Source organism: Doryrhamphus excisus, linkage group LG15 (genome assembly GCF_037039965.1).
Source record: "Doryrhamphus excisus strain RoL-2023G ecotype Guam linkage group LG15, RoL_Dexc_Guam_v1.1, whole genome shotgun sequence".
NCBI classification, from domain to species: Eukaryota; Metazoa; Chordata; class Actinopteri; order Syngnathiformes; family Syngnathidae; genus Doryrhamphus; species Doryrhamphus excisus.
In genome coordinates this window covers 5,178,935-5,197,465 of record NC_136371.1, presented here as the reverse complement: position 1 = coordinate 5,197,465, position 18,531 = coordinate 5,178,935, and the positions used below count along the sequence as shown (strand labels likewise).

At 40.5% G+C, this 18,531-nt stretch overlaps 1 protein-coding gene across 1 annotated transcript in view; it reads right to left on the bottom strand.

The window, feature by feature from the left end:
* LOC131104687 (cadherin-4-like) overlaps positions 1-18,531 on the bottom strand; it is a 215,436-nt gene that overhangs the window by 30,204 nt on the left and 166,701 nt on the right. Inside the window, exons 6-7 of the mRNA XM_058052161.2 lie at positions 6,662-6,817; positions 1,752-1,896 (exon numbers count right to left, since the gene is read on the bottom strand). Coding sequence (XP_057908144.2) covers positions 1,752-1,896; positions 6,662-6,817 — 301 coding nt within the window. The remainder of the gene's footprint in view (positions 1-1,751; positions 1,897-6,661; positions 6,818-18,531) is intronic.

Genomic DNA, 18,531 nt, shown 5'->3' with positions numbered 1-18,531 from the left:
GACTGCAAACTCTGTGGTTTGAAGTGGAGGGACAATCAGTCCTTCACCTTATGCCGTTCTTGCGGAGATAAAGCGATAGATGGAAAAGGAGATGAAGAACGTGTCACACATGGCTAGGGTAATTACATTAATCCACGCTCTTAAGGGGTTTAACGCAAGCCCTTTGTACGAGCGTCCTAAACTGCGCCTGACAGGATTAGGTCCCCATAATGACTCTTTAATTTGCAAACTAATTCAAGTCTGTAATTGGCCTTCCACCGAAACCACTGGAGCGCAAAAATTCTGAAACTCTCTGTTTTATGATTATTGTTCATCATTGTTCAATGTCACACATGCCACAGAGGATTGTCTGCTGCAAATCGGGTTGGGAGACAAGACTGAAAGACAGCAGTAGCGGTTGGTGACGTAGCAAAATAAAGTCAAACCTCGGTTTTCGAATCGACCAGTTTTTGTATCACATCGCAAAAATCTGCGCAAAAAAGCCATCATGTTCTAAATAGGAAAATATTGCATTTATATTTTTATTTAGGAATCCTACTTTACAGAAATTACCAAGGGATTACTGTACATGACATAGTATCATAAATTAAAAAACTTCACAGACATACAATTTCCCTAAACATTCGTCAGTAGCAGTGGTGGATTTTCCTACTTATGGGCTGCCAAATGATTAATGTTTTATTGTGTATGTTCTTATTTATTGTTTGTTCTCTTTTATCTTGTATTTTATATTGGTGTTTTTATATTTTCTGTACAGCGACCTTGGGTGTCCTGAAAGGCACTTTGAAATAAAATGTATTATTATTATATTATTATTAATGATAAACTGCCTTAAATCTATGTTTTTTTTTCTCTACTTTGAAGTTAGTCAGCTCCTGACTTTCTTAAATGATTGCATTTTTTTACGAGCTTACTCTCGTTTGAAAAAGAGCAACTCCTGTACAATACAAGTAGGCTCCCATAAATCCACAATTACGTCTTCCATGATAAACATAACTCACATAAGAATTGAAACAAGTACCTTATAGTTCATATGTTTTAATAATAAAATAACAAAAAGGATAAAACACAAACGTTCATGTTAGAAAATAACCAATTGTGGTACTCCAGTCTCTATTCGGAGTGGTTTTTATGGTTTAGCTGCAGTCAACTAAATAAAAGGCACGGGAGGGAAACAAATCAGACTATAATCAATTCAATGTAAAATTGTCTATTGCGTCAAAGATTCATCAGTGTAATGAAATGTGCTCATGAAAGCTCATAAAATGTGATATTTAAAGTGGACTTATGAAGCTTTTTACACTTTTCTGACCTATAAATGTAGTAAGAATGTCGTATTATCGTGTTAAACAATGCCAAGTTGCAGATAATGAGGTTTGTGCATTTGGAAGTTAGCCCTGAAAGAAGTTTGGGATGGCTCTGAATGTTTGGTTTCATAAAGGTTTCATAGGCTCCATCCAGCTGGCGACTTCCTTATATGGGTGTGCCTGGGTACAAGCTGTAAAAGCTGTTAGAGATACAAGCTGTGTGGGACCAACCGCAGCACATGGGTGGAATGAATTAAAACAGATCCTTTTGTAAATCCAGCAAAATACACCTGGAATAGGTGCAGATTTTGGAAGATCTAGAAAGCTTTCTGTGCGGGTTATTGTGTGTAGCTGCTGCTCAGTACACAACTCAATACAAAGGGACGAAAATAAGCACAATAGATCCGCTTTAAACAGTTCACATCATACATAATGCCTCTGTACCTGGTTTTGAGCCTTCATCCACAGATCCATTGTAGACCTGGTTCTTGAACTCTGGTCTGTTGTCGTTCATGTCAATAACAAAGATATACAGATCAATGGGATTCTCCACTTTGTTCCCATTCATGTCCACGGCGTGTGCTCGGAGCTGGAAGACAAAGGTTACATCATCATGAGTCATTATTATTCACGCAGGAGCTGAAAAACAGTTTAGTCGCATTTGTCCTGTGGAAAGGAAAAGTAGTGAATTACATTACTTCGATTGTAACTGTAATATTTATCTGACATACTGTGTTACTGCAAAAGGTGATTGCAATGTTTTAATCACGATTATCGCCAGTCTGTTTGAAATGTATTTTATTAACAAAAAAAGGCACAACACAAGCAGGTCGTCCAGAAACTGGTGGCTTTGGTGGTTCAAATCCTGCTTCCTCTCTTCCAGTGTGTCCTCAAGCAAGACACTTCATCTCTCTTGTCTCCAGTGCCTCAGCGAATACAGTTGATAACCCCCATATTTGCGTTTTTAATAACTTTCTTAGATATGAGAAATCCCACCCATTAGCCTGTTTTTTTCATCTCATCTCATCTCATTCAATAAGAAGATAGCGAAAGGTATGAAGTTTGAATGCCTGATCGCTTTCATTTTCACTTCCTGCTGGTGGTGGTGGTGGTGGTGGTGGTGGTGGGGGGTGGGGGGGCACACATTCACAAGCCAGTCCCTTGCAAGACTCTGTTTTCAGGTTTAAAAAAAAAAATCAGTTCAGAACTCCTGTACTATTTATCGATTCCTATAAAGTTGGGTCCTCCGAAGCATTTGGGAGTGGCCGTGCCTGGAGGCGGAGCCGTTGGTGGAATAAATTAAAACAGATTTTTTTCACAAGAAGCACAAAATCCAAAGAAATACAGCTGGAATAGGTACAGATTCTGGAAGATGTAGAAAGCTATTGTGTGTAGCTGCTCTATAGGAGTCAACAACTCAATACAAAGGGACAAGCATAATAAAAAAATGAACCTTTAAGCTTGGATTGCACTTTTATACACTCAGCTTAACTTGGCAATTAAAGACATCATGATCCTTATAATACAGTTCGCTTATTAACATTCTTACCTTAAGTTTCAAAATTACAAACTTATGGAAAACATGGCATCATAGGAAAGAGTATTGGTAGTTCCCCTGCAGGAATATGTCTTTTGAATTCATATCTTACCGTAGTTGTTATTTCAGTGTAAAGTATAACAAGAGACACTTTATTCTACTGCAAGCTGGGTCTGTTTTACAGGGCAACATGTCTTTCAGGATCACATTTAAGGCTACCGGCGCTCTGCCTGTTTGAAACCCAGAATAACAAACAAAGTCGGCTCATCAGAAATTCCCCTCAGCTGTGTTTGGATCAATGGAATTACTGACTTGGATTTCCAACAAAGTTTGGACATGAAGCTGTTTCCAGAATCAAAACATGGTATCAAAATTTTACTTTCTGGAAAGTAGACGCCTAAAGATCAGTGATAATGTTAGAACTGAACTGAATACTCATGTCAGGATCTGCTCCCACTGCCTTATGTAATACATACTATTTCCAAAATTCGGATACGAATACTTTATTACATCCCAAGTGAAAGTGCCTTTTTGGTTTCCTGTAAAACTCATTCATGCCACTGTTCTCACCAAGGTTTTTTTACTTGAATGAAATGAAATGAAAACTAAATGAAAATGGCAGAGAGCTACTCATTTTTGCAACATTTTATTTTCATAGCTTATTTCAAGGCAAACAAAGCCAGAATTTTAACAAAACGTTGGGATCCACAACTCACCTCAGTGTGAAGAGTGAATACAAAATGAGTATTTTCTTTATACATTAATACGGATAATGACGAAATGTACTTGTTTCTGGATTTATCTGTAACAGTATCCGTCTCATCCCGCCCAAATTCTTACTGAGGTGGTACTCATGCCTAAATTTTGCCCACCCTTGCAAGTACAGCAGTTTGGGACGGTGGATTTGTAGCTGCTGTTCTGCTCCTTGACGCATGGTCACTTATCACATACTACAGTATTAATTGGCCCTGTACCCTAGAAACCGCCCATGAATGATACGGGAAAAGGCTGAAATGATACTGTGTCAAAGCCCAGGGCAGTGATACTGATAAAATATAGAGTTTAACCATGTCCATTATCATCCCCCCGTAGCTGTCCACTCAGAGCACGCTGCTCTGGTATCGTGCCCGTGAAACAACCAATCAGAGAACAGCGCACGAGCGTGAACACACAGCGTTTGTTTTGCTGCCATCTGTGCTCTGTCAACATGTCAGCGGTTAAATAGTAAATAGTATAGTAAATATTAGTATAATAGTAAATATTAGGGCGGCACGGCGGTCTAGTGGTTAGCGCACAGACCTCACAGCTAGGAGGACCAGGGTTCAATTCCACCCTCGGCCATCTCTGTGTGGAGTTTGCATGTTCTCCCCGTGCATGCGTGGGTTTTCTCCGGGTACTCCGGTTTCCTCCCACATTCCAAAAACATGCTAGGTTAATTGGCGACTCCAAATTGTCCATAGGTATGAATGTGAGTGTGAATGGTTGTTTGTCTATATGTGCCCTGTGATTGGCTGGCGACCAGTCCAGGGTGTACCCCGCCTCTCGCCCGAAGACAGCTGGGATAGGCTCCAGCACCCCCCGCGACTCTCGTGAGGAAAAGCGGTAGAAAATGAATGAATTAATGAATAGTAAATATTAAATAGTACATGATAATAAGCTCATGATTAAATAGTATGTGATAATAAGATCATCACATGGTCTCGGGGCTGATACTGACACTTGGGGGCATGATACCTGGCCTGATATCAGACAAACCATGTGATAACCTATAATCATCACACCCTGCCAAGTGTTCGGCCCCAAATGCCACACCATTCTAAAGACATTTTTGAGGCACATTTCACAAAAACAGGAACTCCCACACATGGCAGACATGTTTGTTTTGAATGCTGCGGCGAGGGTGGCCGATATCGATGCCGTCCTTTTTCATTGGGATCGGCCGATACCGATCGGCCAGCAATGAAATGTTGATATCATTGGGCAGATTTTTTTATTGATATATATACAGAACACAAGAAACCACTATATATATTTTTTTTTTTCCTGTGCTGCTTATAGTCCCTGAAGGGAACTTTACACACTGTTGTATATTTTTGTATTTGAAGCAAGGGGTATTTATCAAAAGGGATGTCAAACTAGGAGAATGAAAGCTACTACAGTAAAGAAAGCCTTGGGGGGAGAGGGAATAAATTGGAAAACCTTTAGACATAAAAACATCGTATTCCTTGGTCATGTATGGAAGATTGAGGTACTCTTTCATCACAGCTCGGCTGAGGGGTGGGGGAGGGGGAATAAGCATTTTGGAGATGACAAGACATGAGATAAGTGAAATCGCCTGCTGGCTCATTGCAGCATGCGGCACATAAGCAGAAGCTTCCGATGCCTTCTTCTAGACTGAGAGGTGGAGATCCTCTCCACTGGAGCCCATCCTCTCCTCCTCACCATCTGCTTCCATTTTGCACCTTCACTGAAATTGCGTCTCCAGGTCTCCCGGAGGTTAATTTGACTTTACTTTCTCCACTGCATTGTCTGATCTGTCCTGCACCCAATATCCGTGCGCTGCCATCCCATCTCGCCTGCTGAGAGCCAGGTCCTTTATCTCTCCCCACTGTCTTCCCACCATTCCGCATGTACTCTCACACATTGTTAATTCAATGGCAGCGGGAGTTAGAGATTACAGCTATGTTTAAAGAAGGCAAAATGTAATTCTGGGTTCACATTATAGTTATTATCTTGAAATGCATGGGGGCATGGGCATGGAGGGTAGTGTTCTCTATTTGACAAAGGGACGACGTTGTGACAGAACGCTGAAAACTCAAAGGTTTTTCTTGGAGGAATGCATCATGTTGCACGGTTAAATGGTTGCATTTGTTAAACAAATACATTTAATTAAACTAAAGTTTCATAATTTAATATGTGAGCTCTATGGTGTTCTAACAGCAACTTTTATCACACACAATAAACACAAACATGAACTGTTTTAACAAATCAACTCATTGGTTGGAGCTTCTTTTAAGAATAAACGTGCTCAGTAAAAACAAGTAGTTACATGCGCACAGCGGAGTTAATACGTAGGCGAATGAATGCATTGACGGACTGTAAAGAAACACTGAGAGAAAGAACAAGGTCACCTTTTCTTCTTTTTTAGTTAACTATTACAGTTTCATCTCCATCAGGACTCCAAGACAGTGAATCACACCGGTGGCATCAAATTATCAGCAACCATCATGAAGGATAAAAATAGTATATTTGAAAATGTGACAGGATCTGAATTTGCTTCTCTCACGCCTGACAACTATTGATGTGCGGATCGATAATGAAATTGCGATACTTCTCATACATACCAGCTCTTCCTGCTCTGAAATCACTTCTCAAATCAAAAATATCGATCAATGTGTGAATTTTGAATGCGATTGTTTTCAGGTCTCAATTTACAATAAGGTACACAAAAATACAGTAGTGAGGAACTAATGAGCAGAGTAGATACCATAGTGATGAACTAAGGAACATCGATTTAGAGCGATTACAGACCAGAGTAGTCGTTACCAGACTACTGTATTGGTATCACCGACACCAGCCTGATTTTTACTCAGTATTGGATCAGAAATATAAAATAAGTATTATCACACATCACTACTTGCATTGCCCTTTACAGCCCAACAAGACAACCACAGGGCAAAGTAATAAGGCTTTATTCAGCCGAACTATGAAAAAACGTTTTTTTCCGCCATCTACTATCGCAGTTCTTACAAGCAATTAAATATTTTCATAGATTCTGAAGCTCAAAGTGTGTGTGTACAGATGTAGAGAGGCTCACATGATAGGATGACCGATGTTCTCGATCCAAAGGTTTGGTCACAAACATCTTTCCAAGCACGGGGTCGATGTTGAAGACCTCGTTAGGGGGTTGATCCGCTCCTACCCCAGTGATGCTGTATCGGATGGAGATGTCCTGATCCTGGTCTGAACGAATCTGTTTCAGCAAGAAAAAAAAACAAACAAGATTTATCGAGTGGAAGACTTTAAAGTGCTCATGACACCATCAAAAATCAAACGTGTTAAATGTCTGCTCAAATGTTGAAATATTGACACTTTTAGACACTCTGGAAGAAGACTCGAGAGAAAGGAGGTAGTGCCGTTACATTGTACTCATCACAACACAATATGAGTGAATGTTATTATTGTGTTATTTTTGTGAATTTTCCCTTTGTTGTATCTGTGTTTGAATCCGGTTGCAAGAAAATGTTGGTAGCTAAACAGCCATCGCTGTTACTCTTACAGTCCATCTGTCACTTTCAGTGAGTAAATAAAGATTTTTTTTACACGTTCTATTCCACAAATCTTAGAATAATAGTATGGAGTTTCATGCCAGGGGTAGATAAGCAATTGCTCACAGTCTGCATAGAGTAAGTAAGCTTTATTTCTATAGCGCTTTTCACACGCAAGTCACAAAGCACTTAACAACATAAAAACATCATGCACATATATAAAATACAATCAGCAAATATGAGTCAGTATAAGTTAAAATGCTTCTCTAAACAAATAAGTCTTTAGATCCTTTTTTAAAAGCCTCCACTGAGTCCAAAGATCTCCTCAAGTTTTAAAGGAAGTCCGTGGAACCAGTGGAGGGCTTTATAAGATGGCAAAGGTATGCAGGGGCCTGATCATGGATGGCTCGGAAAGTAAGCACCAACATTTTATATCGGACACGGTATATACAACAGGGGAGCCAGTGAAGGGATTTTAGCAAAGGTGTAATGTGGGCCCTCCTGTTGGTATTAGTCAGGAGCCTCGCTGCAGCATTTTGGACGACCTGCAGACGAGACAGATCTTTCTTTCTGAGACATGTAATGGTAATGGTAATGGTAATGGTTTTATTTCATTTGAACATGCATCAGATTACAATTGAATGCATCACATAATCAGTTCCCAGTTCCACATGTCCAAAAGGAGTAGGAAGAAGCAAAGCTTATTAAATCCTACCCCTCCATCCGGTACTTTTACAATCAGTAACTGTTACATTTGTTCACTTCCTGCTTTCCTAATATAGTTTTTATTTTTATTTTTAAACTGTTACATTTTTTATGTTACATTCACTTCCTGCTTTTAGTAACTTCAGTAACTGTTACATTTGTTCACTTCCTGCCAAAGTACGAGGTGATATGACCATCCAATGACATAATGTGTACCATAGTAAGTGTCAATATAGTGATATATATAGCACATCATGACTGGTTCAAGACTCTTCATCCTTGTATTTAGCAAACATCAACTGCTTGTATTGTTTCTTGAATTGGCTCATCGTTGTGCATTGTTTGAGGGTCTTACTCAATCCATTCCATAGTTTGATTCCACATACTGAAATGCTATGGCTTTTTAACGTAGTCCTAGCATATAAGTGTTTCAAATTTAGTTCTCCCCTGAGATCATATTTCTCATATTTCCTATTTCTGGATGACATTTTTAGGTAATTGGTTGTTTTTAGCCTTATGCATTATTTTAGCTGTTTAAAGATTAACTATATTCGGTAGCCGGAATGTGTTCTCGACGTGTCGTCACGCCAAGATGGCGGCGGTTTATAAAACGTTTGATAATCCCAATTTTATTTCACATAAATTTTACAATTGTTTACTGCCATATGACAGCAGTATGACAAGACTGTTTTATGAAGTGAGTACTTTGATTTTATTACTGTTTATTCAAACATTTCACAGTGTACGCTTGAGCATGCTTGAGTGTGGTTTGATTTTCTGATTTATAGAGACTATAATAAAACACATAGTGATCGCATTACAGTAAATTCGATGCGATGTGCACAGTATCTATATTGTTTAACAAACAATATTGTTGTTCTGAGCTTCTGACTTTAATAATTGTGTCCTTGCAACACTACAGTTTCCAAGACCTGACATTGCATACTCTTCACAAGAGACCCACACTGTAAAACGACACACCAAAAGGGCACACACACTGTTGCACAGACACACACACACACACACACACATTCATCACCAAATGACATTCCAAGCTACCGCATGCTCAAGGACTCCATTAGTGTTGCCGCAGGGACCATTCTGTTTGCACTGATTCCAAAAAAAAAATTAAATAAAGAAGTCAACACTTTAGGGGGAAGAGAAGAAATCAAGACACGTTTATTGTTGATTGTCAAAGACTGGCTGGTGCCAGACTGGGGATACAAACATGTTGTGAACAGAAATACAAATTAGATGAGGGAATGAAATAGTTGTGTTGGAAATTCCGATGTATTGGTAGCAACGGCGTATTAGACTCAACCACTAAATTCAGAGGAAAAAATTTTACATATATAAGCCACATCGGATAAGCCGCACGGTCATAAAATAGCATATTGTGGCATGCATGAATCTGTGACGAACAAATAGCTCTTTATTTGATAGTAGCCAATCGTGAGATAAAGATGTGGAGTAAATTAAATAGACCATTTCGGTCGGAAGCAGGAAATCTATGGTAATACTGCAGAAAGAGGTGCAGGATCTGGAAGGTCTAGAAAGCTTTCTGTGTGGATTATATTGTGAAGCTGCTCTATAGGAGTCCATAGCTCCAATACCGCCGGAATATGATCATAATAGATCCCGTTTAAGAAGCTCAATGCTTTGTGGGTAATGTGCGGCAAGTTCCTTCAAGTGGTTAGCACGCAGGCCACGCAGCTAGGAGACCTGGATTCAATTCCCTGCTCTGTGTGGAGTTTGCATGTTCTCTGGGTTTTCTGCGGGTATTCCGAGTTGTCCAAAAGTATGAATGTGAGTGTGTTGTGAATGGTTGTTTGTCTATACATATGTGCCCTGTGATTGGCTGGCAGGGTGTACCCCGCCTCTTGCCCGAAGACAGCTGGGATAGGCTCCAGCACCCCCCGCGACTCTCGTGAGGATAAGTGGCAGAAAGTGAATGAATTCCGGTTTCCTCCCACATAGGTTAATTGGCGACTCCAAATTGTCCATAGGTATGAATGTGAGTGTGAATGGTTGTTTGTCTATTTGTGCCCTGTGATTGGCTGGCTACCAGTCCAGGGTGTACCCCGCCTCACGCCTGAAGACAGCTGGGATAGGCTCCAGCACCCCCCGCGATTCTCGTGAGGAAAAGCGGTAGAAAATGAATGAATGAATGAATTTAGCATGCTAAAACAAGGCGAAAAAGAAAAAGTTACAATTATATCAAAATGGCGAATTCTTGCCCAAGGCCAACACACACACACACACACACACACACACACAAAACGACTGGATATTTTTTTTCCAGCTCAATGACTACTTCAGTGAAGAGTCTGAATGCGTCAGAAGAGTCTGTCCAAAGTTGTCTCCATCTTTCACCACTTGAGGAACCAATTTAGCCTCCTGTCTGACATGCCAGGAATGGTGCTCTACTGAGCAAAAAAGAGCCAGAACAACTAATAAGGGCATGGGAAGGCCATACCATACTAGACAGGTGTCATCCTACCTTTCCGTACTGTCGTAAAAATACCTGTCAGCATCACCAACAGGAACCTACAACAGGAACACATGAGGCAGGCGTGTCTCTCTGATCAAACAAACATGAACCATCAACTCCCAACCTCAAGGAAGTGATGAGGGTACTTTTCTTTTCGTGCATAAATGTATGAGAATGACTCCTGCGAGTACTGATAATTAACAACCATCAACTCCTTCAAAGACTCTACATATAATCTCGGATCCTGAAATGTACGGAAATTACCCCCACCAACCAGGGGATGAAGGACAGGCCAGAGTGCGAACTCCAGCTATGGATTGTGTCCCATTTGAAGTCATTATTACATGCCCAAATATTTCTTCCCTACGTTCTCCTCCCCTTTTCTTTGTCTCTTTCTCGTACATTCCAAGTCTTTCACTCAGCCTTAGCGTCCCGCCGTCTATTTCCACTGGTCTCTCCCCTACGCTGTGCTCACTTTCCCTTGATTTGCTTCAGGTTTCATGAGGACAGACAGCATGCATGGAAAATAAAACGACTTCAGTCTGTTGGCCTTGGCATGGAGTAAATCCTCCCCAGTAGGAAACGATAGCTTCCACAAATTGTATTGCCCCTTTGATTTTGGTGTTCTCTTAAGTCGCCCTGTTTGGGACGTTGGTTGTAATGACATTCAAGGCAATTAGCTTTCCCTTTTGTGTGGAGCTGCTGAGGCTGCAATGCAAATAACATTAACTCAATGATTGCCAGCCATTTTCAGAGAAGAGAGTTTGCTGAACTTTCAAGACCTACAGAATATTTAGTTTTAGGACTACATAAGGATTGAACGTATGTAAAGAAACTCTAGACCAGGGGTCTCAAACACGTGGTCCGTGGGCCAAATGTGGCCCGCAGGACACTAGTTTGAGGCCCCCGCCTTGATATGAAAGTTTAATGTTAGCGCGGCCCGCGCAAGTTTGATATGGATGCTGTATGGTATCATGTACCCAGAAAAAATTATTACGTTTGATTAATGTTCATGTTAAAGGTTAAATAACTGTTAATAGTTATCCTCCCTATCAGTGTGGAAGTGGTAAGTTTTTGGCTATTTAAAGTTTAAAGGAAATAACTTGAAGACTACCGTTTAGGTCGCTAGCTCTCCAGTTTGCGAGTTAGCATGTGTCTCAAGACCCTGCAGTTGCGCAATATGTTGTAAATAAAAAAGTATAAATGCGACTATAGTCGTGTTTTGTCATGTCTACAGGGCTCTAATAATGTTTTGTTCATTTTAATCTGAAAATAATAATTTGTCTACCCACCAACTATATGTGGTTTCTTAAATTATTTGCCGTTTTATTATTATTATATTTATTTATTACTGATTGATTTTCTTTTTTCTTGATTTGTTTATTTTTCATCTTATTTTGTGCAGAAAAATAATAATTAAGATATTTGAGAACAGTGGAATGTTTTATCAGAGCTTTTATTGTAGAAAATCAGAACCAAAGCACTGAAAAAGTTAGTATATTTTTCTGTTTTTAATAAATGCGTTTTTTTTTTTTTTTTGGAAAACCTGATGCGGCCCAGCCTCGCCCAGACCCTAGCTCCAGTGGCCCCCAGGTAAATTGAGTTGCCCTGCTCTAGACTCTCTTCTTTCATCAGCCAAGACAGTTTGTTTCTAGTCTTTTGGGGCATTTATAAATCGGCAGTAGAACATTGGGTAATTTCAGGAAAAAAACACCTGATTTTGACAAACAAGCAAAACGGTGACTGTCCATATTTTTTGTTTTGTGACGCCTCAAACATCTGAACAGTTGTTTACTTCCACCAAACAACAAAAACAACACAGCAACAAAAGATTTTGATGACTAAATATCTACATTTATTCACATATTTAGAATTTGGCCTACAAAAAATCTATTTACAGATGTTTGCATGTTTACAAATGTGTGTTTGTAAACATAGACGAACAAAAACAACGGCGCCACCAACGTCACCCCTATTCTTCACCATCACGACAGATCCACAGCCAGACAAACGCTGTGCCAGTGTTAGCTGACTGTATTTTTGTCGGGTCACCGACTTCTGTCTTCTTCATAACCAAGCTGTTGCTGCCGATTGGAGGAAAAATAGAACTATTGCCCCCTACTGGGACAGAGATACATTGCCTACAAGTTTAAAATTCACACACAAGATGCATAAGACTTTGATCTGTAAGCAAAAGACGTCCTTAGACGTCTATGTAAATGCGTGTTGGTATTGCACTGTTGTTGACGTGCTTCGGTTCAGAATAAAGTTCTAAAAGAGTACTAGACTGTGGGGACACTGCACTCGCCTTCTGTCTCTGTCTACAGAATAGTGTGGCGTGCTATGATGAGCACATTAATTACTGCAAAAAAGCTTAATGTATTTTTTTTAAAATCAGTTACCACCATTAAGGCGTTATTTTTGACACAGCTAAAATAACTAACGTCAAAGAAAATGAATCAGCAGGCTGTCGCAACACCTTATCAGTCCCCTCCTTTTATCGCAGAAGATTGTGGCAGCGGGATGTCGTTTCAATAATGAGCAGTTCTCACTGTCATTCTGCCCTTTTAGATTCTGCGGAAATATGTGCAAGATACTTAGTTGAACCCTGTCAGTGGGAAAGTCTGAACCCTCAAAAAGTCAATTATATGTGTGCGTTTCATCAATTTGGCCCCCCTAAAAAGTGGGTAGTCAAAGTTCAGATATCACATTCGGGACAGTCACACACTTTCATAAAGTGTCATGATAAATCATTCTCAAATAAAAACAAATCAAAAGCAGTTTTGGTTAATCAAGCAAGCAATAATTGAACTAAGATTTAATAGTGGAAGAGACGGAGTCATAACTGTAATCAACCAGCATCAGATAGCAGACCCTGTTTAAATGACCTATTTATTGGCTGATCAAAGCAGTTGCCTTCATTACTGACAACTTGTCTCTGCCTTGATCTTATCACTCTGCTACACTTAACTAAATCAAGGGAGAAATGATCGCCCCACTGGAAGTGGAAACAAAGAACACCTGACCATTCTATCATACAGTATGTACTCGTGTATCTTGTTTATAAGTGTGTCGAATAATCAAATCAAATCAACTTTATTTGTATAGTACTTTTCCTGCAAAGACATGCAACACAAAGTGCTTTACAGAATTAAAACAATTACCACAATTAACACAACACACAATCACACACAGTAGGGAGACATGGCATGGCACTGAGGATCAAGGAAACGCCACCTTAGGGGCCGTCCACACTGGGAAGAGCTGCAGGCCGTGCCATCGGGGACCAGCATCCGGGCCCCCCGACTCAGACAGACAGGCGAACCCCTACATTAAAGGGAGGAACCCCCAGCCGGCCGGGTCGAAGGGACCCAAGGATGGAATAAAATGTGCAAACAGCAGAATTGTTTAAACATCAGGGACCACTGACTTCAACTACGACAAATATCTGAAATCAGATATCATTCATTTATGAACAACTGAACAGTATCTTCTTCTTTTTCTTTCGGATTTTCCCATCAGGGGTCACCACAGCAAATCAATCTCCTTCTCTCTCACACCAACTACCCTCATGTCCTCCTTCACTACATCCATAAACCTCCTGGCGGCTCTAAACGCAGCATCCTTCTACCAATATATTCACTATCTCTCCTCTGGACATGTCCCAACCATCTCAGTCTGGCCCCTAACATGTAATATCCGTCTGATGTACTCGTTCCTGATCCTATCCATCCTGGTCACTCCCAATATGAACCTCAGCATACTGAACAACTGAACAGTATGTATCCTGAAAACCATGTTGAAGAAGATATGCTGAATATTGGGCCTGGTAGAGGTGCTGAAAAACAACAAAACACTCAGCGCTACGCCCCGAAATTGGAGCCCAATGACGCCAGTGCACAGCTGAGACAATTTGTCACTTGCAGATAGTAAAACCATAAAGGGCTTAAAAGCCAGACCTTATATGTCCCTCTGATGTACTCGTCCCTGATCCTATCCATCCTGGTCACTCCCAATATGAACCTCAGCATACTGAACAACTGAACACTATGTATCCTGAAAACCATGTTGAAGAAGATATGCTGAATATTGGGCCTGGTAGAGGCGCTGAAAAACAACAAAACACTCAGCGCTACGCCCCGAAATTGGAGCCCAATGACGCCAGTGCACAGCTGAGACAATTTGTCACTTGCAGATAGTAAAACCATAAAGGGCTTAAAAGCCAGACCTTATATGTCCCTCTGATGTACTCGTCCCTGATCCTATCCATCCTGGTCACTCCCAATATGAACCTCAGCATACTGAACAACTGAACACTATGTATCCTGAAAACCATGTTGAAGAAGATATGCTGAATATTGGGCCTGGTAGAGGCGCTGAAAAACAACAAAACACTCAGCGCTACGCCCCGAAATTGGAACCCAATGACACCAGTGCACAGCTGAGACAATTTGTCACTTGCAGATAGTAAAACCATAAAGGGCTTAAAAGCCAGACCTTTCACAGCTCTAAAGCCTAACACTGTGGAACCTTCTCCAAGAATGTGAATCCCGACAGGAACAAACAGGCAAAATATGTTCCCCCAATAGGACGGTAAAGCCTGACAGGTGCATGAAATATAGATATGGGACAACGCGTCACAGAAAAGCTTCTAAGCTCTGAAGAGCACCCTTGTATGGGAGGAGAGACCTTTTATACAGCATATGTGCATCATCTGACAGGCTCTTGTTTTGTTGCTGTACACTGTACTCTCAATAGAACTATGTTTTGTTTGTGAATGGATGTTTGGGCTACCACCCGAGTGTCAAACCCAAGCAAACACAATCAGAATAAATCACAATAAATAGCAATAGGAGTGCATCAAACTTTTATGATGACCACATAAATAATATCCAAAGAACTACATCATTCTGCCTTTTGCCAATTAATAATAAATAATTTCAATATATTTAACAGGAAGATTGCATGTGTATAAATGGTATTTTTTCATTGTGCTGAACAATGATTGTAAACAAATCTTATACATTACACAATTGGAATGTCTGATACGATAATTTCTGATACAATTTACTTCGTGAATATAGATCAAGAAATGCCAACCGCAGACAAGGACTTTAATTATCTCAGCGCTGTGCTGTATTCAGAAGGAAATATTTTGACATTTAAAAAAGCAACAAAAAAAAAAAAAAGACACATTTTTCAGATTCATGCAGCTTGGGTGGATGAGAGAGTGTGCTCACTGCGCCTTTGTGCCACCCTAATAATAGCCGGAGGTGATGCATGTGACTGTATTAAAAGACCATCCTTCGTATTACTCACAATAACATGGAGAAATGGAAGTTAAGCAGTGAATGACTTTTCCAGTTATTGCTGCATGAAAGACATCTGGTCTTTAATAGCGCAGGCTTATGGCAAATTAGAGGTGCTATTCTCCCTGGAGGTAACAATGGAATGAATCTCCCTTCTCCCAGGCACAGAAAATGAAAATAAGGCAGCATTTGTAGTGGCAGATAAAGAACAACCCCGCCCTTTAGTTGTGGCTGGGAATGTGAGGTTTTTTTTTTTTATATCCGCCTTGTTTGTGCTCTGTGACACTTTTTCATTAGTGCATTGATTAAATTGTGAAATATGGGATGTGATGGATGTATGACTGACTTCCCAAAGGCTTGGACAAGGACAGAATCAAGGACCCCCTGGTACTGTAGCTTGCTTTCCAGCATAACCAATCTGGGTAATTAGAATAAAGAGCATCAGGGACTTTAAAGGGGACCTATTATGCTTTTTCCACTTTTCTGACCTGTAAGGGACAAGCCAGACAATGCATTTGGTGTAGTGGTTAGCGTTCTGGACTCGGGTTCGAATCTCCACTAGTAAGCATCATTGGTATTCGTCAGGAAAGGCATCCGGAATATAAAGCGCTCAAGCCGAATCAGTATGCGGGTCAAAAAGACCCGCTATGGCGACTCCGTAACCAAGAAAAAAAAACTCAAACAAGCATAACGAGTACATTTCGTTATGACGTGCAGCTACCACATGCGTGCTCAAGGAATCAGAGGTGGTTGCAGAGGGTACGCACGCCACACGTCATCTGGAGCCTGACACATCCCCGCACACAACAAAAGTTCCTCCTGCACTACAAGTGCTACATACTATAGTGCCTTTATGCTTCCAAATCCGTACCAATTTTGCCCACACTTTCAACTACAACAGTTTGGGATGGGGGCGTAACGGATGATCATTACGAGCCTTGAAAACCGAGCGCCACCCAGGTGAGGCATTTTTTGAGGCACATTTTGCAGGGTGCAAAACTTATATCATTCTCACCAAGACAGAAAAGTCAGACATGGTTATTCTCAATGCTGCATTTGGGGCGGAGCTGATCGGCGTGTTAAAGCAAGTATCGTTCGATATCGATATCGATACACCCCTTCCCGTCCCCTCCGTTCCCCAGATACAAACCTCCTGACTGTCCCTAGAACCAGCCACCAATCCTTTTCTGTTGCTGCCTCTTCCCTTTGGAAATCAGTCGCCACATATCTGGGACACTTTGAAGAATAACTTAAAAACACACGTATTCCCCATTGCTTTTAACATACAGTAAAGTCTCGTTATATCGATATTCTCGGGAGTCGGAAAAAATACCGATATAACCGGACTATCCATATATCCGATCCTGCGCCGAACTGCATTAAAAGTGGGCAATAATGCACTCGACATTGTTCTATAGTATAGAACAATGTCGAGCAGCTTAAATCAATCTTTGCTAGTACCATGCCTGCAACAGAAGAACCAACGAATGCCAGCATGTACATATGAAAAACAGCGATTATTGCAAGCGATAAAAAGATATCTGAATACAACACAATTAAATACATGTATTTGTACGCTTGTGTTTTCGTTGGAATAGGTGTGTATGCTATGTCAGTTGGTTCTTCTGTTGCAGGCATGTGTTTGGCCAGCTATGTGGGGCGGGTTGAGCATGACCTGTGAACCAGGAAGTGTGGGAATCGGTGTGTGTGTGCTGCGCTCTGGTGGTGGAAGTGTGAAAAATAAAGTTGACTGGAAGCAGCCGTTCGCCGTGTTCTTTTTTGGTATTGAAATCCTTAAGCAAAGATTGATTTAAGCTGCTTTTGTATCGATATAAGCAGACCAAATTGGCTGGCGGGAGATGAAAAGGGCATCGTAGTAACCGGATTATCATAATAACCGGGTATCGTACTAACGGAACTAATTATATCATAAAAGACTAGAAATTTGCCGGGAAATGAAAATAGTATCGTAATAAGTAGTAATTCGTTATAACCGATATCGATATAACGAGACTTTACTGTATTAGTCTTTAAAACGTCCATATTTAGAAATTCTCTCGTCTTATGTATTTTTAACTACTAACCTGCTTTTTGGGTCTGACTTTCGACTGTTATGTATTGGATTGGGTGTCTTTGAGTTTTTGAAAAGCGCTCTATAAACAAAATATATTATGATATATCATATATAGTAGTACCATGAGTTGCCCAAGTTTAGAATCAACTATAAAACAATCCGCAAGTCAGTGAAGGGTAAACACAGAACCGGAGTGATTTGGCTCTGTTGTCGAGTGTCAAGACTCGATGCTGCAGCGTTTTGTGTCTGTTTTAGAAAGATTCAAGAATTATTCAACGCACCCAGCCAAAACACAGTTGTCTAGCAACCAAGTGAACAAAATGAGAATGTTTTTCTTGTGCTTTTATTTTAAAAAAATATTCTTGCATTTACAGCCCATCAGCTCCTTCTTTTGCAAACCTCAACAAAAGAAGGAAAGCAAAAGGTTATTTAAATGCATAGCAAGGCAGATCATATGCTGATAAAAAAGCAGTAGGGCAAGCAAATAACACTCTTCATGGGTATAACACGGACTTCCAAGGGCACACGAATGTAGCACAGGGAGGGTGTAAAGGTGTTATGATGCAGCAGGTGCATTTAATGTCTGAAAATCTGACAACATGTGGCAGATCCTTGCCAAACTGTAAAGAGGCCGGACTTATTATTTCTCCGTTAACGCATCCACACATGCTGGAACCAAAGATCAACTTCCACACTTGTGCACAACACACACTTACTGTACATACTCTCTGTACACACTCCAAGCAGCACAGTGTGTATATGTTTCTGAGGGATGTTCTGGACCCCACTCAAGCAGGCTTTTGCATAGGATTCTGCTTGGCACAAACCATCTCAGTGAGA